General features: G+C 42.6%; 2 protein-coding genes across 2 annotated transcripts; both read left to right on the top strand.

Annotated features, from left to right (window-relative positions):
* Positions 1-1,092: 1,092 nt before the first annotated feature.
* taok2a (TAO kinase 2a) lies at positions 1,093-12,896 on the top strand. Its single transcript, XM_053338143.1, is given in 10 exon segments — positions 1,093-1,292; positions 2,727-2,855; positions 3,508-3,744; positions 4,317-4,445; positions 5,215-5,418; positions 6,910-7,027; positions 7,030-7,148; positions 8,974-9,186; positions 10,943-11,125; positions 11,888-12,896. Coding segments are annotated over 10 exon segments (2,415 nt in total). The 5' UTR covers positions 1,093-1,124; the 3' UTR covers positions 12,803-12,896.
* An 8,140-nt stretch (positions 12,897-21,036) lies between these two features.
* cdipt (CDP-diacylglycerol--inositol 3-phosphatidyltransferase (phosphatidylinositol synthase)) lies at positions 21,037-24,630 on the top strand. Its single transcript, XM_053338985.1, is given in 7 exon segments — positions 21,037-21,203; positions 22,783-22,904; positions 22,906-22,918; positions 23,461-23,614; positions 24,229-24,269; positions 24,272-24,309; positions 24,478-24,630. Coding segments are annotated over 7 exon segments (564 nt in total). The 5' UTR covers positions 21,037-21,160.
* Positions 24,631-25,405: the final 775 nt, after the last annotated feature.

The following is a 25,405-nucleotide window of genomic DNA, read 5'->3' as shown; positions in this document are numbered from 1 at the left end:
CTCCCTCCCTCCCTCCCTCCCTTCCTTCCTCCCTCCTTCTCTCTTTCTTTCTTTCCTTACTCCATCCCCTTCCTTCCTTCCTTCCTCCCCCCTCCCTCCCTCCTTTCCTTCCCTCCTTCCTCCCTCCCTCCCTCCCTCCTTTCCTTCCCTCCTTCCTGTCCTTCCTTCCTCCCTCCCTCCTTCTCCCCCCCCACCTTCCTCCCTTCCTTCTTTCCTTACTTCATCCCCTTTCTTCCTTTCTCCCTCCCTTCCTTCTTTCCTAACTCCATCTCCTCGCTCCTTCTCTCTTCCCCCCCTAACTTCCTTCCTTCCTTCCTTCCTCTCTCCCTCCTTCTTTCCTCCCTCCCTCTTTCCTTCCTTCTTTCCTCCACCTACCTTCCTCCCTTCCTTCTTTCCGTCCTCCCTCCCTCCCTCCTTCTCTCTTTCCTTCCTTCCTTCCTTCCTCCCTCTTTCCCTCCTTCTTTCCTCTGTCCTTCTTTCCTTCCTCCCTCCCTCCCTCCCTCCCTCCCTCCTTCTCTCTTTCTTTCTTTCCTTTCCTCCCTTCCTTCTTTCCTTACTCCATCCCCTTTCTTCCTTTCTCCCTCCCTCCTTCTTTCCTGTCCTTCCTTCCTCCTTCTCTCTCTCCTTCTTTCCTTCCCTCCTTCCTTGCTTCCCTTCCTTGCTTCCTCCCTCCCTCCTTCTCTCTTTCCTCCCCCCCTACCTTCCTCCCTTCCTTCTTTCCGTCCCTCCTTCCTTCCCTTCCTTCCTTCCTCCTTCCCTCCCTCCCTCCCTTACCTTCCCACCTTCCTCCCTCCCTCCCTCCCCCCTTCTCTCTTTCTTTTTTCCTTTCCTCCCTTCCTTCTTTCATTACTCCATCCCCTTTCTCCCTCCCTCCTTCCTTTCTTTCCTTCCTTCCTCCCTCCCTCCTTCTCTCTTCCTCCCCCCCTTACCTTCCCACCTCCCTCCCTCCTTCTCTTTCTTTCTTTCCTTTCTTCCCTCCCTTCCTTCTTTCCTTACTCCATCCCCTTTCTTCCTTTCTCCCTCCCTCCTTCCTACCTCCTTCTCTCCCCCCCCCCCCCTACCTTCCTCCCTTCCTCCCTCAGGAGGTGGAGCAGTACCTGTTGAGGACGGGCACAGTGAACAGCATGGAGAGCTCTCAGTCTGTCCCCAGCATGTCGATCTCAGCGAGCTCTCAGAGCAGCTCAGTGAACAGTCTGGCCGACGCCTCCGACGACAGCAGCAGTGAGATGGCCATGATGCAGGAGGGAGAGCACACGGTGACGTCCAACAGCTCCATCATACACAGGCCCACGGTACACACACGCACACGCACACGCACATACACACACACACACACACACACACACACACACACACACACACACACACACACACACACAGCTCCATCATACACACACCCACGGTACACACACACACACACACACACACACACACACACACAGCTCCATCATACACAGACCCACGGTACACACACACACACACACACACACACACACACACACACACACACACACAGCTCCATCATACACAGACCCACGGTACACACACACACACACACACACACACACACACACACACACACACACACACACAGCTCCATCATACACAGGCCCACGGTACACACACACACACACACACACACACACGGTACGCACACACACACACACAGCTCCATCATACACAGGCCCACGATACAGACACACACACACACACACACACACACACACACACACACACACACACACACAGCTCCATCGTACACACACCCACGGTACACACACACACACACACACACACACACACACACACACACACACACACACACAGCTCCATCATACACAGGCCCACGGTACACACACACACACACACACACACACACAGGCAGACACACACACACACAGCTCCATCATACACAGGCCCACGGTACACACACACACACACACACACACACACACACACACAGACACACACACACAGGCAGACACACACACACACACACACACACACACACACACACACAGCTCCATCATACACAGGCCCACGGTACACACACACACACACACACACACACACACACACACACACACACACACACACACACACACACACACACACACACACACACACACACACACACACACAGAGAGAGAGAGACACACACTGTTTGAGGAGTCAGTGTAGCTCACTTTGTTTTCTTGTGTGATTTAAAGTCTCCTCCTCCTCCTCCTCCTCTTCCTCTTCCTCCTACTCCTCCTCCTTCTCCTCCTCCTTCCTCCCTCTCCCTCCTCCTCCTCCCCCTTCTCCTCCTACTTATCCTCCTCCTTCCTCCTCCTTCCTCTTCTCCCTCCTTCCTCCTTGTTCCTCCCCCTTCTCCTCCTTCTCCTCCTCCTTCCACTTCCTCCTTCCTCTTCTTCCTCCTCTTCCTCTTCCTCCTCCTCCTTCCTCCTCTTCCTCCTCCTCTACCTCCTCCTCCTCCTCCTCCTTCCTCTTCCTCTCCCTCTCCCTCCTCCTGCTCCTCCTCCTCCTCTTCCTCCCCCCTCCTCCTCCTCCTTCCTCTTCCTCCTCCTCCTTCCTCTTCCTCCTCCTCTTCTCCCTCCTTCCTCCTTTTCCTCTTCCTCCTCCTCCTCCTCCCTCCTCTTCTTCCTTCCTCCTCCTTCCTCCTTCCTCCTCTTCCTTCATCTTCCTCCTTCCTCCTCCCTCCTCTTCCTCTTCCTCCTCCTCTTCAGGGTCAGGACAACATCTATGATGATCCTTACCAGCCGGAGATGGATCAGCCTCAGGCTCCGTCTGCCGGCCGCCGTCGAGCCTACTACCGTAACCGGGACCACTTCGCCACCATCCGGACGGCCTCTCTGGTGCGTTCACTCATCATTCACACCTGAAAATGTCTGTTCATTTTATTTATCATCATTGGAGGGAGAGAGGGAGGGAGGATGGAAGGGAGGGAGGAAGGGAGGAGGGAAGGAAGGAAGAAAAGGAGGAAGGAATGAAGGAAGGAAGGAAAGGGGGGAGGAAGGGAGGAGGGAAGGAAGGAAGGAAGGGAGGAAGGATGGAAGGGAGGAGGGAAGGAAGGAAGAAAAGGAGGAGGAAAGGAAGAAAAGGAAGGAAGGAAAGGGGGAGGAAGGGAGGAGGGAAGGAAGGAAGGAAGGAGGGTGGAAGGAAGGGAGGAAAGGAAAGAAGGAACAGTCAAAACCCAATTTGACCCTGGAGGACGACATGAAGGTTAAAGAGGTTTTTTTTTTTTTAAATATATTTTTTGGCGCTTTTTTGCATTTAATGTACAGGTTAGTAGAGAGAGAGGAAACAGGAGGCAGAGAGAATGACACGCAGGATAGGACCGCTCAGTGCGGGATTCGAACCGGGGTCGCCTGCAGCGAGGACTGTAGCCTCAACACATGGGGCGGGTGCTCTACCCACTGAGCTATGCTCAACCTCAGGTCAAAGAGGTTTTAAAGGTCTTGAGTCATGAATGTGGAGACATCCTGAAATGGGCGTGTCCTCCTGCAGGTGACCCGTCAGATCCAGGAGCACGAGCAGGGCTCGGCGCTGCGGGAGCAGATGTCGGGATACAAGCGCATGAGGCGGCAGCACCAGAAGCAGCTGATGGGGCTGGAGAACAAGCTGAAGGCGGAGATGGACGAGCACCAGCTGAAACTGGACAAGGAGCTGGAGAACCAGAGGAACAGCTTCTCCACCGAGGCCGACAAGCTGGGCAAGAAGCACCAGGCCATCCTGGAGAAAGAGGTACCACACCATTATACTGCTATTAATACTACTACTACTACTACTGCTATTATTAATACTAGTACTACTGCGGCTACTATTACTACTACTAATACTACTACTACAGGCCATCCTGGAGAAAGAGGTACCACCATTATACTGCTAGTAATACTACTACTACTACTATTACTACTACTACTACTACTATTATTATTAATACTACTATTAATACTATTACAACTACTACTACTACTATTATTAATACTAGTACTAATACTACATCCTGGAGAAAGAGGTACCACACCATTATACTGCTAGTAATACTACTACTACTACTATTACTACTACTACTATTATTATTAATACTACTATTAATACTATTACAACTACTACTACTACATCCTGGAGAAAGAGGTACCAGACCATAATACTACTAATATTAATACTACTACTACTATTACTACTGATGGTGATGATGATGGTGGTGATGATGGTGGTGATGATGATGGTGGTGATGATGATGGTGGTGATGATGATGATGATGATGATGAAGATGATGAAGATGATTAATCTCTTTGTGTCCTCTCCTGCAGACCAAAGCAGCTCTAGCGGAGGAGAAGAAGTTCCAGCAGCACATTCTGGGTCAGCAGAAGAAAGAGCTCACAAGTTTACTGGAGTCACAGAAACGCCAGTACCGCCAGCGCAAGGACCAGCTGAAAGAGGCACGCACACACACACTCACACACACATACACATACACACACACACACACACACGTTTCTCTTTCCTTCTTTCTTTCTTTCTTTGCTTCTTTCTTTTCTTTCTTTCCTTTTCTTTCTTATGTTTTTCTTTCTCTCTTTCTTTGCTTCTTTCTTTCTTTCCAGATCTTTCTTTCTTTTTTCTTTCTTTCTTTCTTTCTTTCTTTCTTTCTTTCTTTCTTTCTTTCTTTCTTTCTTTCTTTCTTTCTTTCTTTCTTTCCTTCTTTCTCTCCTTCCTTTCTTTCTTTGTTTTTCTTTTTCTTTCTGTCTTTTCTTTCTTTCCTTTCTTTCTTATGTTTTTCTTTCTCTCTTTCTTTGCTTCTTTCTTTCTTTCCAGATCTTTCTTTCTTTTTTCTTTCTTTCTTTCTTTCTTTCTTTCTTTCTTTCTTTCTTTCTTTCTTTCTTTCTTTCTTTCTTTCTTTCTTTCTTTCTTTCTTTCTTTCTTTCTTTCCTTCTTTCTCTCCTTCCTTTCTTTCTTTGTTTTTCTTTTTTCTTTCTGTCTTTTCTTTCTTTCCTTCTTTCTTATATTTTTCTTTCTTTCCTTCTTTGCTTCTTCCTTTCTTTCTCTCCTTTCTTTCTTTCTTTCTTTCTCTCTCACCCCCACTGTAAAATGTTTAATATTCGATCAGTGAAGCAGAATATTAGTTTAAACTCGACTCGTAGTGATAAAAATATTTCTAATATTTTAATTCCTCTTCTTTAACTCTTCACTATCTTCTTGTTTTGTGAGCAGGAGCTGAACGAGAACCAGTCGACCCCGAAGCGTGAGAAGCAGGAGTGGCTGATCCGTCAGAAGGAGTGTCTGCAGCAGATGCAGGCGGAGGAGGAGGCCAGTCTGCTCCGGAGGCAGCGGCAGTACTACGAGCTGCAGTGTCGACAGTACAAGAGGAAGATGCTGCTGGCTCGTCACAACCTGGAGCAGGACCTGCTCAGAGAGGTGAGACCCAAACACAAGGAGGAAAGGAAGGAAAGAAGGAAGGAATGGGAGGGAGGGAGGGAGGGAGGGAGGAAGGGAGGGAAGGAGGAAGAAGGGAGTAGGGAGGGAGGGAGGGAGGAAAGAAGGAAAGGAGAGGGGAAGATGCTGCTGGCTCGTCACAACCTGGAGCAGGACCTGCTCAGAGAGGTGAGACCCAAACACAAGGAGGAAAGGAGGAGGGAGGGAGGGAGGGAAGGAGGAAGAAAGGAGGAAGGAAGGAAGGAGGGAGGAAGGAAGCAGCAGGACCTGCTCAGAGAGGTGAAACCCAAACACACACCAGAGCAACGAAGAGGAAGGAAAGGGGGGAGGGGAGGAAGGAAGGAAGGAAGAAAAGAAAGAAGGAAGGAAGGAAAGGAGGGGAGGAAACGAGGGAGGGAGGAAGCAGCAGGACCTGCTCAGAGAGGTGAGACCCAAACACAAGGAGGAAAGGAAGGAAGGAGAAAGGAGGAAAGGAGGGAGGAAGGAAGGGAGGAAAGAAGGAACAGCCAAAACAGACGGGGTCAATTTGACCCGGGAGGACGACAGGAAGGTTAAAAAGGAAATATAAGCTGCATTAGGAAGTGACCGACTCCTTTTTTCTAAAACAAGAGCAGCTTTTAAAAAGTTACTTTACTAGAGTGGATTTATTGATGAGGAGATCGACATAGAAATTAATCTGCAACTATTTTGATCATAATTTGTCCTTCACTAAAGATTTGATACTCTTCTTTAACTCAATGATAAAATATCAGAATTGTGGACAAATTGAGGAGAATATTGTTTCATAGAAATAATTAATCAGTTAGATAGAAAATAATCTACCAGCGTTTTAATCTATTTTTAATGTCAGTATAATTAATCACAGTGATTGAGACTCATAAAGATGGACTCCTGTACTGTTTCCCTTCTTGCTGCTGACCTCTATGTCCTCCTCTTCCTCCTTCTTCTTCCTCCTCCTCCTCCTTCTTCCTCCTCCTCCTCCTCCGTCTTCGTCTTCTTCCTCCTCCTCCTCCTCCGTCTTCGTCTTCTTCTTCCTCCTCCTCCTCTTCCTCTTCTTCCTCCTCCTCCTTCTCCTTTTCCTCCTCCACCTCCTCCTCCTCTTCCTTCTCCTCCTCCTCTTCCTCCTCCTCCTCTTCTTCTTCCTCCTCTACCTCCTCCTTCTCTTCTTCTTCCTCCTCTACCTCCTCCTTCTCCTCTTCTTCCCCCTCCTCCTCCTTCCTCTTCCTCCTCCTCCTCCTCCTCCTCTTCCTTCTCCTTCTCCTCTTCCTCCTCCTCTACTTCCTCCTTCTCCTCTTCTTCCTCCTCCTCCTTCTTCTTCTTCGCCGTCTTCTTCCTCCTCCTCCTCTTCCTCCTCCTTCTTCTTCTTCGTCTTTGTCTTCTAATTCTTCTTCCTCCTCCTCCTTCTCCTCTTCCTCCTCTTCCTCCTCCTTCTTCGTCTTCGTCTGCTTATTCTTCTTCCTCCTCCTCCTCCAGGACCTGAACAAGAAGCAGACCCAGAAGGATCTGGAGTGCGCCATGCTGCTGCGGCACCACGAGTCCACCCAGGAGCTGGAGTTCAGGCAGCTGGGCTCGGTGCAGCGAACCCGGGCCGACTGATCCGGACGCAGCACCAGACCGAGCTGACCAATCAGATGGAGTACAACAAGCGGCGGGAGCAGGAGCTGCGGCAGAAACACACCATGGAGGTCCGGCAGCAGCCCAAGAGCCTGAAGGTACGCAGGGATGAACGTGTCCTGGAAAGTTATAAAAATGTTCTAGAAAGTTATAAAATGTCCTGGAAAGGGATAAAAATGTCCTGGAAAGGGATAAAAATGTCCTAGAAAGGGATAAAGATACCCTAGAAAGTGATTTTATGTCCTGAAAAGTGATGAAAAGGGATAAAAATGTCCTGATGAGTGATAAAAATGTCCTGGAAAGTGATAAAAATGTCCTGGAAAGTGATAAAAATGTCCTGGAAAGTTATAATATTATCCTGAAAAGTGATAAAAGGTCCTTAAAAGGGATAAAAATGTCCTGGAAAGTGATAAAAATGTCCTAGAAAGTTATAAAGATGTCTTGAAAAGTGATAAAGATGTCTTGAAAAGTGATAAAAATGTCTTGAAAAGTGATAAAAATGTCTTGAAAAGTGATAAAGATGTCCTGAAAAGTGACAAAAATGTCCTGGAAAGTTATAAAAATGTCCAGGAAACTGATAAAATGTCCTGGAAAGTGATTTTATGTCCTGGAAAGTTATAAAAACTAAGGACCGACCAATAATCGGCCGATATTCGGCATTTTTATGATAATCAGCATCGGCCGTTTTTTCCACCGATAACCGATAAATAAGTTTATTTTAAAAGGCGCTCCTTTGGCTCTTATGCAGCCGTCTCTCTCTGCCTGAAGTCACCACTCTGGGCTGTGTGACTATGTCCCGCCTACAGCGTCCACTGATTGGCTGCATGGCACAAGTGACAGCCAATCAACACTGCAGCTTCTAGATGCAGCGCCACAGAGAAGAGAGGAGGAGAGGAGGAGAGGAGAGGAGAGGGGAGGAGAGGAGAGGAGAGGAGAAGAGGGAGGAGAGGAGAGGAGAGGAGAGGAGGAGAAGAGAGGAGAGGAGAAGAGGGAGGAGAGGAGAGGAGAGGAGAGGAGGAGAAGAGAGGAGAGGAGAAGAGGGAGGAGAGGAGAGGGGAGGAGAGGAGAGGAGAGGAGAAGAGGGAGGAGAGGAGAGGAGAGGAGAGGAGAGGAGGAGAAGAGAGGAGAAGAGAAGAGAGGAGGAGAGGGGAGGGGAGGGGAGGACTGCTCTGTGAAGCAGCAGTGTGGTGTTTGAAGGCAACAGAAAATGTCGAAGTTGCAATAAAAATAGTGTTTGGTGAAGTTTTAAAGACCTCAACCTGATTCTGAGTTTCAATGAAAACATTTGGACCTGCCTGCCTGCTTATATTCACATCAAGTGCGACACGATTTTGCAAATAGCTTAAATGATTACGCTTCTAAAAATAAATAAATAAATAAATAAATAAATAGCACCTCGGCAAAAAAAAAAAAGAATGATCAAGTGAAGATGACCTGGAGCTCCTTTATTTAATAAAAAGAAGACATAGCAACATATGGGTACAGCAAGTAGCCTACAGATTAAGAGCTGAACCTGTTGAACTCTTTTTGTTTTTATATAATAAAACTATTGCTTGAACCATTTCAACCAAGATCACAGTTTGTGTTATTCTACAAAAGTTTAAGGTCTTTTTATCACAGATTTTCACAGATTTACAAAAACAAACAGTAAACTGTATTCAGTCTAATCCCAAGTGTGTTATTCTAAATTTTGACACTAAAATTTAAATTTTTACTGCAAATTAATATCGGTTCTAAATATCGGTTATCGGTTTCCTTGATTACTAATAATCGGTATCGGCCCTTAAAAAACCATATCGGTCTATCCCAAATGAAAAACATCCTGAAAAGTGATTTTATGTCCTGGAAAGTTATTAATCTGCACCTAAATTGATGTTTTCTGATAATGTGCCCCCCCCCCCCCCCCCCCCCCCTCCCGTTCAGTCCAAAGAGCTGCAGATCAAGCGTCAGTTCCAGGAAACCTGTAAGATCCAAACCCGTCAGTACAAAGCTCTGCGTAACCACCTGCTGGAGAGCACTCCGAAATCCGACCACAAGGCGGTCCTCAAACGCCTCAAAGAGGAGCAAACACGTAAGCTGGCCATCCTGGCCGAGCAGTACGACCACTCCATCAACGACATGCTGTCCACACAGGCTGTGAGTAAGGCAAGGAACCCCGCGCACCGCCTACACCGCCTACACCGCCCGACACCACCCAACACCACATCAACTCCTTTTACACCACATCAACTCCTTTTACACCACATCAGCTCCTCTTACACCACATCAGCTCCTTTTACACCACATCAACTCCTCTTACACCACCCGACACCACATCAGCTCCTTTTACACCACATCAGCTCCTTTCATACCACATCAGCTCCTCTTACACCACCTGAAACCACATCAGCTCCTTTCATACCACATCAGCTCCTTTCACACCACATCAGCTCCTCTTACACCACATCAGCTCCTCTTACACCACCTGAAACCACATCAGCTCCTTCCACACCACATCAGCTCCTCTTACACCACCCAACACCACATCAGCTCCTTTCACACCACATCAGCTCCTCTTACACCACATCAGCTCCTTTTACACCACCTGACACCACATCAGCTCCTCTTACACCACCTGACACCACATCAGCTCCTCTTACACCACCCGACACCACATCAGCTCCTTTTACACCACCTGACACCACATCAACTCCTTTCACACCACATCAACTCCTTTTACACCACATCAGCTCCTCTTACACCACATCAGCTCCTTTTACACCACATCAACTCCTCTTACACCACCCGACACCACATCAGCTCCTCTTACACCACATCAGCTCCTTTCATACCACATCAGCTCCTCTTACACCACCTGAAACCACATCAGCTCCTTTCATACCACATCAGCTCCTTTCACACCACATCAGCTCCTCTTACACCACATCAGCTCCTCTTACACCACCTGAAACCACATCAGCTCCTCTTACACCACCCAACACCACATCAGCTCCTTTCACACCACATCAGCTCCTCTTACACCACATCAGCTCCTTTTACACCACCTGACACCACATCAGCTCCTCTTACACCACCTGACACCACATCAGCTCCTCTTACACCACCCGACACCACATCAGCTCCTTTTACACCACCTGACACCACATCAGCTCCTTTCATACCATATCAGCTCCTCTTACACCACCTGACACCACATCAGCTCCTTTCATACCATATCAGCTCCTCTTACACCACATCAACTCCTTTTACACCACCTGACACCACATCAGCTCCCTTTTACACCACATCAACTCCTCTTACACCACCCGACACCACATCAGCTCCTTTTACACCACATCAACTCCTCTTACACCACCCGACACCACATCAGCTCCTTTTACACCACATCAGCTCCTCTTACACCACCTGAAACCACGTCAGCTCCTCTTACACCACCCAACACCACATCAGCTCCTCTTACACCACCTGAAACCACATCAGCTCCTTTTACACCACATCAGCTCCTCTTACACCACCTGAAACCACATCAGCTCCTCTTACACCACATCAGCTCCCTTCACACCACCCGACACCACATCAGCTCCTTTTACACCTCCTGAAACTACATCAACTCCTTTCACACCACATCAACTCCTTTTATACCACATCAGCTCCTTTTACACCACATCAGCTCCTCTTACACCACCTGAAACCACATCAGCTCCTCTTACACCACATCAGCTCCCTTCACACCACCCGACACCACATCAGCTCCTCTTACACCACATCAGCTCCTTTCACACCCCCCCCCCCCCCCCTCCCTCTCACTCTGACGTTGTCTCCTCGCCGTGGTGCCGCTCTCGTGCAGCAGCTGTTTGCTCTACTGACGGAGGCTGTTGTCTTGCTCCTGCAGCTGCGGCTGGACGAGACGCAGGAGGCGGAGTACCAGGTGCTGAGGATGCAGCTGCAGCAGGAGCTCGAGCTGCTCAACGCGTATCAGAGTAAGATCAAGATCCACACGGACACGCAGCACGAGAGGGAGGTGAAGGACCTGGAGCAGAGGGTCTCCATCCGCCGAGCGCTGCTGGAGCAACGGGTAACTACACCCTCTCTATGTTCTAGTCTTATTGCTCTTATTTATTTATTTATTTATCTATTTTATTGTTTTATTTATTATTTTATTTTATTTATTTATTATTTTATTTATTTATTATTTTATTGTTTTATTTATTATTTTATTTTATTTATTTATTATTTTATTGTTTTATTTATTTTATTTTATTTTATCTAATTTATTTTTGTTTTATATTTATTTCAGATTTATTTTTTATTTATTTTTAAGTCTTTTTGACTTTTAGTAATTTATTTCTTATTTTATTTATATATTTTATTTTATCTAATTTATTTGTTTTATATTTATTTCAGTTTTATTGTATTTATTTACATATTAATTTATTTTATTTCTGTTTTATTTTATTTATTTTTATATTTATTAGTTTTATTTTTATTCATTATTTTAAATTTGATTTGTTGTTGCATTAAATTTATTTCTTTTATTTATATATTTTATTTTCTCTTTATTATTTCTGTTTTACTTTTTATTTTTATATAATTCTGTTTCACCTTTATATTATTATTTATTACCTTTATTGTATATATTTATTTCTGATTTATTTAAATGTTATTCTTTTGTTATATTTATTCCTTATTTTATTTATTTTTATGTAATATTCCGCGTGCCTGATCATGTGACCGTGTGTCTGATCATGTGACCGTGTGTCTGATCATGTGACCGTGTGTTTGATCATGTGACCGTGTGACCGTGTGTCTGATCATGTGACCGTGTGTTTCCTGTCAGATCGAGGAGGAGATGCTCTCTCTGCAGAACGAGCGCTCAGAGCGGATCCGGACGTTGCTCGAGCGTCAGGCTCACGAGATCGAGGCCTTCGACTCGGAGAGCATGCGCCTGGGCTTCAGCAACATGGCGCTGACGGGCATCCCGGCCGAGGCCTTCAACCAGGGCTACCCGACCCCCAGCCCGTCCTCGGGCTCCGGCGGCTGGCCCTCGCGGCCCGTCCCTCGCTCCGGGAGCCACTGGAGCCACAGCGTGCAGAACTCGGTGGCGACTCCGTCCTGGCGCAGTCAGAACCACGGCGGCGGCGGAGGCTTCAGCCGGGCCGAGTCCGTCACCTCCTCCCACGGCCTCGGCAGGGACAGTGAGCTGCACAAGAGCGGCCGGGGCCACCACCCCTCCTCTTCCTCCTCCTCCTCCTCTTCCTCCCACCACCAGCAGCAGCACTACCTCCCTCAGCACTACCAACACCACCAGAGCACTCCGCACCTCTACCGCGAGAGCCACGAGCGCCACGACGGCAGGGAGCGCGAGCGGGCCCGGGAGTGGGTGGGAGGGGGGGGCCACTACTCCCATCACTCCCAGGGCCACCACCATCACCACCACCACCACCACCTCTCCACCCACGCCTCCTCCCAGTCCCTGGCTCTCCTTCCTCCCCCTCCTCCGCCTCCCCCCATCTCCCTCTCCTCCTCCTCTCCTCCTTCCTCCGCCTCCTCTTCCTCGTCGTCTCAAGGAGGCTACGGAGGCGGGGGCCTCGCCGTCAGGGGCCCCACCCTGATGGCGCTCAGGAACAGCCCCCAGCCTCTGCGCAGGACGGCCTCGGGGGGCCCGGGGGCCGGCGGGAGCGACGGGGGCCTCAGCCGCAGCACGTCGGTCACTTCTCACATTTCTAACGGCTCTCACCTGTCGTACTCGTGAGCTCGCCGCCGTCTCTCCGCTCGGACCTGCTGTTGCTATGACGACAGCAGCAGGTCGATGCTCGTCTGAGAGCGAGAGGAGTTCTTTTTTTTTTTTTTTTATAAGTCTTCACAAATCTGAAGCTGAGCGAATCGATCATTTAAAAAAAAAAAACAAGCTCCTTTTTTTTAATTTTAATTTTTAGAGATTTAAATTTTAACATCTCCTTTCTCAAAAAAAGAGAAAGAGAGTAAACCTTTTTTTTTTTTTTTTTGCTTTTTGAGTCACTACAGAATCAGTTTTAGGAGCCTGTGTGATGAAGAGTCAACCTCTTCCTCACAGCAATGGGGGGGGGGGGGGGGGGGGTGAGGGTAAAAGAAAAAAAGCGGCTAAAATCTGATTCACGTCCACATGTGAATAAAAATGAGCCGTGTGTGTCGCAAAATGAACAAAGTTGAATTTTAACGTGAAATCCAACAAAATAATCACACGAGTTCGTGATGCGACGCGTTGAGTCTGTTGCACAGTGCCGACGTTGTGTTGAGATAAATCAGTCTGTAGGATTTTATGGGTTTTTAATGGTTTCCAGTTTGGATCTTTTTGCAGGTTTTCTGAAGCGAGGGGAAAGTTGTGGAGCTTCCACTTGGCTAGCGGTGCTTTAAAAAAAAAACCCCAACAACACAAAAACCACTGTAACTAATGTAAATATCAGTAAATTGTAAACCCAGTTTTTTGATTTCTATGTGTTTCATACATTCAGCAAGGGAGGGCGGGAGGGGTTGGAGGGCGGGGGAGGGAGGTGGGAGTCGACCAAGGGAAGGTTTCCTTTTTTTAAAAACAAAAAAAACACACATTTTCTTTTATTTGTAGTGATTCTGTTTATTATAAGTACAAAAAAACCATAAAAAAAAAAACACCTACACAAAAAATACCCAAAAATCACTGCCATCTGTTTGTTGGGCCGACCCGAGACAAATCTACCACACTGCCCTTTAAAGTCCTGTTACAGAAACGCTGGAGGTTTAACCCTCGTGTCGTCCTCCCGGGTCAAATTGACCCCATCTCTTTTGACTGTTCTTCCTTGCTTCCTTCCTTCCTTCCTTCCTTCCTTCCTACCTTCCTTACTCCTTCCTCCCTCCTTTCCTTCCTTCCTTCTGTCTTTCCTTCCTTCTCTCCTTCCTCTTTTCGTCCTTACTTCTTTCTTTCCTTCCTTCTTTCCTCCTTCCCTTCCTCCCTCCCTCCCTCCCTCCCTCCCTCCCTCCTTATTCCTTTCCTTCCTTCCTTCCTTCCTTCCTTCCTTCCTCCCTCCCTCCCTCCCTCCCTCCTTATTCCTTTCCTTCCTTCCTCCCTTCCTTCTCTCCTTCCTATTTTCCTCTTTCCTCTTTTCCTTCCTTCTATCCTTCCTTGACCTGAGGACAACAGGATGTTTAACTGGAACCAGAAGAGAAGAAACCAGTTTATAAACTCTGAGTGTTCAGTACAAAAAAAAAAAAATCTGAATCGGTTTTATTTTCATTTCATTTAAAAACATTTTAAAAAGCAGCTTTGTCAGTAAAGAAACAGTGAAATACAGAATATTTTGGGGCATTTTAGATAAAACCCTAATCAACATTTCTGCTATTAATTAATCATTGAAGCAAAAATGCCAACTATCAGCTTTAATTTATCTGACATTATTCTGTCAATCAATCAATATTTTCTTATTTGAGTTCATCAGTTTAATCTCAGCAACACGGCTCCAACTATATTTAATTATTGATTTAATTACAGGTTTTATTTTCCTCATATTCAGTTTTGGTTTACAAAAAAATATGTAAGAATTAAACTGAAAATGAGCAACAGAAGTGATCCAGGATGAAAACTGAAAAAAATAGTTTTAATTGATTAGTTGTTAAAGTCATTAAAGTCCAACCTGTCTTCAAAAATATTCAGTTTTCTGTCATAAAGCACTAAAAGAAAAAAGAAAAGAGTCACATTTAAGAAGCTAAACTATATTATTTTTGGATCTGAACACACAGATGATGATAAAAGTTCTCTTCTGATTTCTGTTAAAACGCCAAAAATACAACAACAAAAAATATATAAAATAATCCTGAATTGACGGCGTGCTCCTTTTTTTGAAAAAAGCGACGCTGCCAGAAAGAAAGAAAAAGATTTTTTTTTTTTTTTTTTTTTGAATGAGCCGAGCACTAAAAAAAAATCAAAAACACAAACCTGCGTTCAAACGTTGCTGAAAAAGTGAGGATATAAATGTGTGTGTGTATGTGTGTGTGTGTGTGTGTGTGTGTGTGTGTGTGTGTGTGTGTGTGTGTGTGCTGACAGCTTACCTCCTCTTCCTCCTCCTCCTCCTCTTCCTCCTCCCCTTGTTCGCCCACCCTTTTATTATTTTATTTTTTATTTTATTTTAATTTTTTTCCTGTCTGCATCTGTTGATAAAGATGTACATGTGTGCATTTACAAGATTAGTACAGTTCAGTGCATGAAACCTTGTGTACAGACGGCATTTGTATGGATTAAAAAAACATGCACACTACCTATTTATATAAATGCATATAAATGTAAAGATACCTGTGTTGAGCGTTAAAGCAGGTATATCGTTGAAGATTGTTCACTGTTGAAACACTTTTGACTTGCATTGTACTTACGAGTGTACATATAAGCACTAACTTTTAAGGCTGTGTTAGAGTAATAATAATAATAATGATTTTATTTTGTCACGTGAGTCATACGCCAATTTGTAATAGAGACAAATAGATGCTATCATTATTATTACTACTACTGCAGTTGTAATATTTATGTTGTAATGCTAAATTTTTAAGGTTTTTTTTTTTTTTTTTTTAAATGTAATTGCCAATTTTGACCACTAGGTGGGGAATACGCGCAATGTTACTGTGATAGAGCTATTAAAGAAAAAAAAAACGCAAAAAAACACAAAACAACAACAACTACAACAAAACAATATAAATGTTACTAAGGAGGACAAAATAAAAAAGGACTACATTTCCCAGCATTCCTTGCGAGGTCTCAGGGGGAAGAGTCTACTGGGCAGGGCTGCGTTGTACTTTTTAAGTTTTTTTTATTATTTCTTTTTAATTATTATTATCATCGTTATTTTTTGAGCCAGTATTAAAACGTGAAGCGTCCGTAGTCGCATTCCCAGATTCTTTCGTTACATTCGGTGCCATGTTTGTCTTTTATTTTGGTAACTTTTTTTTTTTTTTTTAAATAATTCACACACAGTAAATTTAATTTAGGTGATTTTTACAGAGAAAGTTGTAAAAATCTGGTTTGAATAATAAGAAATATTTGATAAAAGTGTTTAATTGGTTATTAAAACAAAACAAAACGTATTAATTGTAGTTTTTTGTGTCAAAGAATAGTCGAGTTTAAAAAAAAAAAAAAAAACTTGTGTAAATTGAGTCAAAAACTTCACTTACACTGAAAAAACATAATTTCTGTCCCAAAAGTTGAATTTATTAAGAATCTTTTGCAAATTAAGTCAAAATATAACAAAGAACAAAACCAATTTAACACTTTTCTTTCTACTTTTCTTTATAATTCACATCAGATTTTGCTCTTTTCTCTGTAAAATTACCTTTTTTAAATTAACCTAGTATTAAATTAAGGGAATCAAGTTTTATTTCTTTTACACCCTTGCAAATGACTTTTCCCTTTCAATCATATAAATCAAATATAAACCCTCATATTCCCTCTTTTTCTTTTTCTAAACACCTCATCATTTGATTTAGCACAGTCCGAATAGGTAGAAAACACACAAAAACTAACAATCATCTGGTCGTCGTCTCTGCTGCAGAGAGTCGACCTCGTTGTGATCTGATGCTGATGTCTTTTTAGTTGTCATGTCTACCTCATTTGCACTGATAGTGAAAGAATGTCTTCGGGTGGGAGAAGAAAAACACGAAAAACAAGAGCAGACTTTAGAGTAGGAAAATTAAAAAGTAAAACGTTTGTGCAAATGCTGACATAAGGAGATGAAAGACGGGAGGGGTTGGAGGGCAGAAAGAGTGGGAGGAGCGGGAGGAGTTGAAAGAGTGGGAGGAGCGGGAGGAGTTGAAAGAGTGGGAGGGGCGGGAGGAGTTGAAAGAGTGGGAGGGGCGGGAGGAGTTGAAAGAGTGGGAGGGGCGGGAGGAGTTGAAAGAGTGGGAGGGGCGGGAGGAGTGGAAAGAGCGGGAGGAGTTGAGGGAGTGGGAGGAGTTGAAAGAGCGGGAGGAGTTGAAGGAGCGGGAGGAGCACTACAGTACAGGACGACGTCATGCTGGACTTTTTTAAAGTTTTTATTTTATATTTTTCTTTCTGTGACGGGGAATAATCTGCAGTTTTTTTCTCCCGATTATCCTCAAACACCCTCAACGATTATATATTTGAACAGTGAGATTTCTTATTGCCAACTTTTTCGTTTTTATTATGTTTTTTTTTTTGTTTTTTGTTTTTTAAATGAGTTTCAGTCAGTGCTGACCATTCCCTTCTTTTTAATTCATTGTGTGTTCATTTCTGCCAATTTTAATTATTATTATTATTATGAAAAAAAATGGAGAAAAAAAAGCTGCACTGGGTTTAAGATTTAAGTCTGGAGTGTAAAAGCGAGGAGAGAGGAGGAAGAGTCTGAAGAGTCTTCGTCCAAGTTTTGGCCAAAAAAGAAAGAAAGAGAAGAAGAAGATGAGAAGTTGATGTATGGAAGGTCGATGACGTCAGTAGAAGTTTCCAGGTTTATTGTGTTGCACATGTAAAGATTTCTTTTTTAAAACACATATGAAAAAAAAAAAAACTGGAGTTTGAGAGAGAAACGTGACACCTGCAGGTCGTCACGGTAACGCCACGGTGACGCCACGTAGTCGAGATCGTACTGTAAACTGTTTACGGCCCCGAGCGCTCAATCAGGGTCAATCTGTGCTAAGTTTCTTTATTTTTTATTATTTTTATTTTCATGTCATATTTTGATTTTTAGACTTTTTTTTTTTTTTTTGTCTTGTTAAAAGTGAAACGATGAATCGACCAATCAGTGGACAGAAACCTAATCAACCATCGTATTAAATTCAATTAATTAAAGAAGAACAAAAAAAAAGAAGCCAAAACATCAACAATGATTTATATTCATCATCAATTTAATTACCGATTTAATTTCAGTAAGAATTCACTGAAAATGATCTAAAATGAACAAGTAACGAGTTCTTTCTTCTTTTATTAATTAAATATTTGGGTCAATAAAATAGTAAAATATCAGTGTTTTAAAAAAAAGACAAAAATTTGGACTTTTTTCTTCTTTAAAAAAATAAATGAGTGTAAATGAAGCAGCTGTTATTTCCACCATTGGTTCAGTATCAGCTTATGAAATGTTAAATTAAAGGTGCAGTGTGAATTATTTAGTGGCGAGGTTTTAAATCTCCTTTTTCAAACGAAAGAGGAAAAAATATATTAAAATTTTAAGACGCTTCAATCTGAGAATCTGGATTTTAAAAGAAAAGAAAAAAAAAAGTGTTAAAATTGATCGATTATCCGAATAGTTACCGATGAATTTAATCGATTAATCAACTCATGTTTACAGCTTTCAAATCCAAAACCCCTTAAAAAAAAAAAAATCATCTGTTCATAATGAGATTAAATGATGATTTCTGTCATTAAAACTCATTTAAATGACAGAAAACCAGAAAATATTCACTTTTTAAGAAGCTGGAAGCAGATTATTGGACTTTTTCCTTCTTTTAAAAAAAATGACTATAAAGATTAATCTATTGATAATTAATTGATGTTTGCAGCTCTACTAAAATACTTAATCAATAGTCAATAATGGACTCATAAAGGTTTCAGGTTAGCAAAAAAAAAAGCTAAATATTCATTTTTAAAGAATTTGGAAGCAGAAAAAAAAAAGTTGTTGATTGGGTTTCTGTCGACCAGCTGATCAATAAACGGATCGATTAATCGTTTCAGCTCAGTTATAAAAAAAAAAAAAAAAGATAAAACAGGAAGTAAAGATTCTTTGCTTCTTGGTTTTTTTTTTTTTTTTGGGTCCAAAAGGGTTCAGTTTGAAATGTTTCAGTGTTACCGAAAAAAACAAACAGGTCAATAAACTGAGGAGCAGCTGTGATGATGATGATGATGAAGATGATGATGAAGATGATGATGATTGTGTGCAGAGCAGGATGGATGTGTGTCTGTCACCATGGAGACGTGGATGGTTTGGTTTGCAGGGGGGGGGGGGGCGGGGCTTAAATGTTCAGGTTCAATGCAAAAAGTGGGAGGAGGAGGAGGAGAAGAAGAAGTGTCGTTAAAAATGAAAAATAAGATGTACAGAAACGTAAGTAACGAAATAATTTTGGAGAAATAAATGAACAAAAAAAAAAAAAAAATGTGGGAGTTGTCGTTTTTGTGTCGGTTTTGATTTAATAATTTCTTGTTTTAGTAACTTTTCAATTACTGACCCGTCTGTTTTGACTCTTCCTACCTTCCTTCTTTCCTCCTGTCCTTCCTCCCTCCCTCCTTCTCTTTCTTTCCTCCCTTCCTTCTTTCCTTTCCTTCCCTCCCCTCATTCCTTCCTGCCTGCCTTCCTACCTTCCTTCTCTCCTCCTGTCCTCCCTTCCTCTTTTCCTTTCTCCCTACCTCCCTCCTACCTTCTTCCCTTCCTTCCCCCCTCCTTTTCGTTCCCTGCTCCTTCCCTCCTTTCCTTCCTTCCTTCCTTCCTTGCTCCTTCCTTCCTTTCCTTCCTTCACTCCTTTCTACCTCCCTCCCTTCCTCTTTTCCTTTCTCCCTACCTTCCTTCCTTCTTTCCTCTGTCCTTCTTCCCTTCCTTCCTTGCTCCTTCCCTCCTTTCCATCCTTCCTTCCTTCCTTCTTCCTCCCTTCCTTGACTCGAGGACAACAGGAGGGATAATCAGAAATTTTCAGATATTAAGAGGTTCATTTTTTTAAGGTAATTTTACACAGAAATTCGTTCAGATCTGATTTTAAATAATAAATTAAAGTGTAAAGTTGGATTAGTTGATGTTAATGATGCGTTGTGACATCTTTTTATATTGAATTGTTGCTATTTATTTACTTTTATATGCTTTTTATTCTTTTATATTCTTTCCTTTTTAACATACTGCAGAGATGCCTTCGTAAATTTAGTTACACATCATATAATGACAATAAAGACGATTATATTATATTATATTATATTTGCCTTCACATGTTTTAAAATTGTAGTTTATTGTTTTTTCTGTCAAACTACATATAATGAGCAGTTTGTTATATTTGAGCTCATAAATAGTTAATTATTACTTTATTAATCTTTGGTTTACAGCAGCTACTTTCACAGTTAAGACAGCAACATAAAAATACCCCAAATGTTGCACTAATGAAACAAACATACGTAATAAATAATAATAAAATACTCTATGTTTAAAGTACATCACTTAAAATAAGAACCTCCCACAGAGACTTGCTGCTGCTGCTGTGTGTCATAACTTTAACACACTTGTGATATTTTTCTTTTCTCGGTGGGAATGAGCCTCAGAGGAAATTAATTAATTAAAAACGAAAACCTAAAAATAACTTTTCAATCTGTTTCTGGGGGGAAGAATTAAAGGGGAGGCGCGGAGGGCTACGTCACATTACGTCACGGCTCAATTTAGAGGTCAAGCTCGACAATAAACAGGAAACAAACCGGAAATAGGACTGTTTCAAGAATAAAAGCAGAATGGAGCGTAGTGTATGTAGTAAATATTTAAAAGGCACTGTACATGTGACAAAACATTATTATTATATTATAGTATGCTATATTATATTATATTATGTTATGTTATATTATAATATGTTATATTATTAGGTTATGTAATTTGTTGTTATTTAGTATTTTAAATCATTTTATTTTGTTAGTTTGTTGTTATATAGCGTTTTTAAATCATTTTATTTTGTTAGTTTGTTGTTATATAGCATTTTTAAATCATTTTATTTTGTTATTTTGTTGTTATTTAGCATTTGAAATCATTTTATTTTGTTAGTTTGTTGTTATATAGCATTTTTAAATCATTTTATTTTGTTAGTTTGTTGTTATATAGCATTTTTAAATCATTTTATTTTGTTAGTTTGTTGTTGTCTAGCATTTGAAACCATTTTTATTTCATTTTATTTTTGTTTATTCGATGAAAATTCTAAATAAGTCGTATGATGCTTTTATTCTGAAATATCCCCCACCGGAAGTAATCTCCGTGTGTTTTTAAAAGTAAACCCCGTTGCTTGACGACCAGCCGTTGACAGGAAGTGACCGCTCGGCTGAACCTCACTAGAGGCTGTAGTTTCCTGGTTGAACCCTGCTGCTCTCTGAGCGGGAAATAAACACAAAAACATTACAAATAAAGACGTTAAAACGCGACAAACAGCCGAGATGGAGGAGGAAAACATCTTCTTCTTCGTGCCTAATTTAATCGGTGAGTTTTTACCGCTTGAAACGACCGGAAGCCATCTGAGCGAGAGCCGACGGTACAGACGGTGTTCTTAAAAAACCGAATATATATAAATCGAATATGACGTCATCATAAATCTGTCATCTATTGTTTGAGGTTAAAATCTGATCAACTGTATATCATCAAAGTGTTTATTCACAGTAAAAGTACTGCAGTATTATAGTGATGTAGTATGCAGTATTACAGTAAAAGTACTGCAGTATTATAGTGATGTAGTATGCAGTATTACAGTAAAAGTACTGCAGTATTATAGTGATGTAGTATGCAGTATTACAGTAAAAGTACTACAGTATTATAGTGATGTAGTATGCAGTATTACAGTAAAAGTACTGCAGTATTATAGTGATGTAGTATGCAGTATTACAGTAAAAGTACTACAGTATTATAGTGATGTAGTATGCAGTATTACAGTAAAAGTACTGCAGTATTATAGTGATGTAGTATGCAGTATTACAGTAAAAGTACTGCAGTATTATAGTGATGTAGTATGCAGTATTACAGTAAAAGTAGTGATATATTATTATATATGACATCATTAGATTATTAATAGTGAAGCATCAGTGTTAGAGCAGCATGTTACTGTTGTAGCTGCTGGAGGTGGAGCTAGTTTATACTACTTTATATACAGTTAGCTAGTTTATACTACTTTATATACAGTTAGCTAGTTTATACTACTTTATATACAGTTAGCTAGTTTATACTACTTTATATACAGTTAGCTAGTTTACACTACTTTATATACAGTTAGCTAGTTTATACTACTTTATATACAGTTAGCTAGTTTACACTACTTTTATATACAGTTAGCTAGTTTATACTACTTTATATACAGTTAGCTAGTTTATACTACTTTATATACAGTTAGCTAGTTTATACTACTTTATATACAGTTAGCTAGTTTATACTACTTTATATACAGTTAGCTAGTTTACACTACTTTATATACAGTTAGCTAGTTTACACTACTTTATATATAGTTAGCTAGTTTATACTACTTTATATATGGTTAGCTAGTTTAGTCCAGTGGTTCCCAACCTAGGAGTGGGGCCCCCTCCAAAGGGTCAGCAGATAAATGTGAGGGCTGCTGAGATGATTAATGGGAAAGAAGAAAAAACAAAGTTCTGATTCACAAATGTGTTTTCAGTTTTTGGACTTTTTCTCTAATCTTTGATTTTTGCTGAAATATTGGATCATTTGAACATTTATTGAAATGAAAGCATGTGAGAAGTTTAGAGGGAAGAATCAGTATTTGGTGGAGCTGTTAACAACTCATAGACATCTGAAATGTGAGCCGACTACACACTGCTGACTGGTTTCATCTTTAACAATGTGTTGGATTTTAAAAAGCTTGTTATATTTTCCATTGAGTCAAATCTGCATCTGAAAAGTAACTAAAGCTGTTAAATAAATGTAGTGGAGTAGAAAGTAGAATATTTCTGAGATGTTTTGGAGTCAGTGAGCCGATCTAGACTGAACTGATAATGAAACTAAACTTCGTGAACAGCAGCTGGTGCGACTCTGAGCGTCTCCGTGTCTCCTGCAGGTTACGCTCGTGTGGTTTTGGCGCTGCTGTCCTTCTACCTGATGCCCTGCTGTCCGTGGCCGGCCGTCTTCTGCTACCTGCTCAGCGCGCTGCTCGACGCCTTCGACGGTCACGCTGCCCGATGCGCTCAACCAGTGTACGTCTGACGGTTACAGACTGTTCATTCAGCAGCTCACAGTCGGCCTTCTGCTGTGAAGGAGAAATCTGTTTGTTGAAGTTTATTGATATATTACATTAGACAAGGCAGTTTTATTTCTATAGAGCATTTCATACACAATGGCAACTCAATGTGCTTTACATAAAACAGTGCTTTAAAAGAGCTCAATCATAAGCTCAGGAGAAGAGAAATGTTTTTAACCTGGATTTAAACATGATTTCAGTTCTGCTGGTAAGTTTGTTCCAGTTGTGTAAAAGCTGCTTCATCATGTTTAGTTTGAACTCTGGGCTCAACTATCTGACCTGAGTCAGTAGATCTCAGAGCTCTGGGCTCAACTATCTGACCTGAGTCAGTAGATCTCAGAGCTCTGGGCTCGACTATCTGACCTGAGTCAGTAGATCTCAGAGCTCTACTAACATGTCATTCATGTATTCTGGACATTATAAAACATATTAGACGTGATCAGAGATGGAAGAATAAAACCACCTTCAGTTCAACGCTGACTCTCTTTCCTCCTGAAGCCACGAAGTTCGGAGCGATGATGGACATGCTGACGGACCGCTGCGCCACCATGTGTCTGCTGGTCAACCTGTCGCTGCTCTACCCTTCGTACACCTTCCTGTTCCAGATCAGCATGTGTGTGGACATCGCCAGCCACTGGCTGCACCTGCACAGGTGAGTCTGAGGCTGGTTTACTGGTTTGTGGTAAAGATGAAAAATGAGCGTGAGGTTATTATTTTCTGGGGTTGCAAAGGGGCGGAAAATTTCTGGAAAGTTTCCGGTAAAGTTCCATGGGAAGTAAAGCTGGTGGGGGAAAAAATGTTTTGGAAATATTCCAAATTGGAAACTTTCCATGGGAATTATGGGAGTTAATGGCAATTGAGGGGTAGTTTAGTGGAAAGGTATCATATCTACGCAAAAATAATTGTTTAGTTATAAGCAAAGGGAGGGAGGAAGGAAGGGAGGGAGGGAGGAAGGGAGGAAGGAAGAAGGAAGGAAGGGAGGGAGGGAGGGAGGGAGGGAGGAAGGAAGAAGGAAGGAAGGAGGAAGGGAGGGAGAGAAGGAGAGAAGGGAGGAGGGAGGGAGGAAGGAAGGAAAGGAGAGAAGGAAGAAGGAAAGAAAGGAGGGAAGGAAGAAGGAAGGAAAGGAGGGAGGAAGGAAAGGAGGGAAGGAGGAAGGAAGGAGGGAAGGAACAGACGGTGTGAATTTGACCCTGGGAGGGGACGACAGGAAGGTTAACTGAGTGGATGATATTTATCTGCTGCTTCGTTTCTTTTTCTTTCTCTCAGCTCTACGATTAAAGGATCGTCCAGTCACAAGACCATCGACCTCTCGGGAACCCGATCCTCCGACTCTACTACACGTCAAAGGTCAGACGCGTTTATCAAACTGTTTTATTGATTAGAAGAACTGAACGTCTCCAGAGCCTTTAAACAGGAAACAGGAAGTTGACCCTAACCCTAACCCTCGCTGATTGGTTTTAAAGATCAAAGGTTCTCTGTCCTGACTCTGTGTTCTGTGGTGTTCTGTTGCTGCAGCCGGTTCTGTTCGTCATGTGTGCGGGGAACGAGCTGTTCTTCTGTCTGCTCTACCTGCTGCATCACATCGAGGAACCTGCAGGTGAGACCGAGTCGTCTTCTCAGTGCTGCATCACGAGTCACTATGGAAACACATTCAGTACTGTGAGATGAGAACAGCTGAGAACATGTGTGAGAACAGGTGATAGAACAGGTGAGAACAGCTGAGAACAGGTGAGAACAGGTGAGAGAACAGGTGTGAGAACAGGTGTGAGAACAGATGTGAGAACAGCTGAGAACAGCTGAGAGAACAGGTGAGAGAACAGATGAGAGAACAGGTGAGAGAACAGGTGAGAGAACAGGTGAGAGAACAGGTGAGAACAGATGTGAGAACAGATGAGAACAGGTGAGAGAACAGGTGAGAACAGGTGAGAGAACAGGTGAGAACAGATGAGAGAACAGGTGAGAACATGTGAGAGAACAGCTGAGAGAACAGATGAGAACAGATGAGAGAACAGGTGAGAACAGATGAGAGAACAGGTGTGAGAACAGATGAGAGAACAGATGAGAGAACAGCTGAGAGAACAGGTGTGAGAACAGCTGAGAGAACAGGTGTGAGAACAGGTGTGAGAACAGGTGAGAGAACAGGTGTGAGAACAGGTGTGAGAACAGATGAGAACAGGTGAGAGAACAGATGAGAGAACAGCTGAGAGAACAGGTGTGAGAACAGCTGAGAGAACAGGTGTGAGAACAGGTGAGAGAACAGATGAGAGAACAGGTGAGAGAACAGATGAGAGAACAGGTGAGAGAACAGGTGAGAGAACAGGTGAGAGAACAGATGAGAGAACAGGTGAGAGAACAGATGAGAGAACAGGTGAGAGAACAGATGTGAGAACATGTGAGAGAACAGATGAGAACAGATGAGAGAACAGATGAGAGAACAGATGAG

The sequence above is a fragment of the Scomber japonicus genome, chromosome 18, assembly GCF_027409825.1.
Source record: "Scomber japonicus isolate fScoJap1 chromosome 18, fScoJap1.pri, whole genome shotgun sequence".
In the NCBI taxonomy this organism is placed as follows: Eukaryota; Metazoa; Chordata; class Actinopteri; order Scombriformes; family Scombridae; genus Scomber; species Scomber japonicus.
This window is presented reverse-complemented; position numbering and strand designations above follow the sequence as displayed.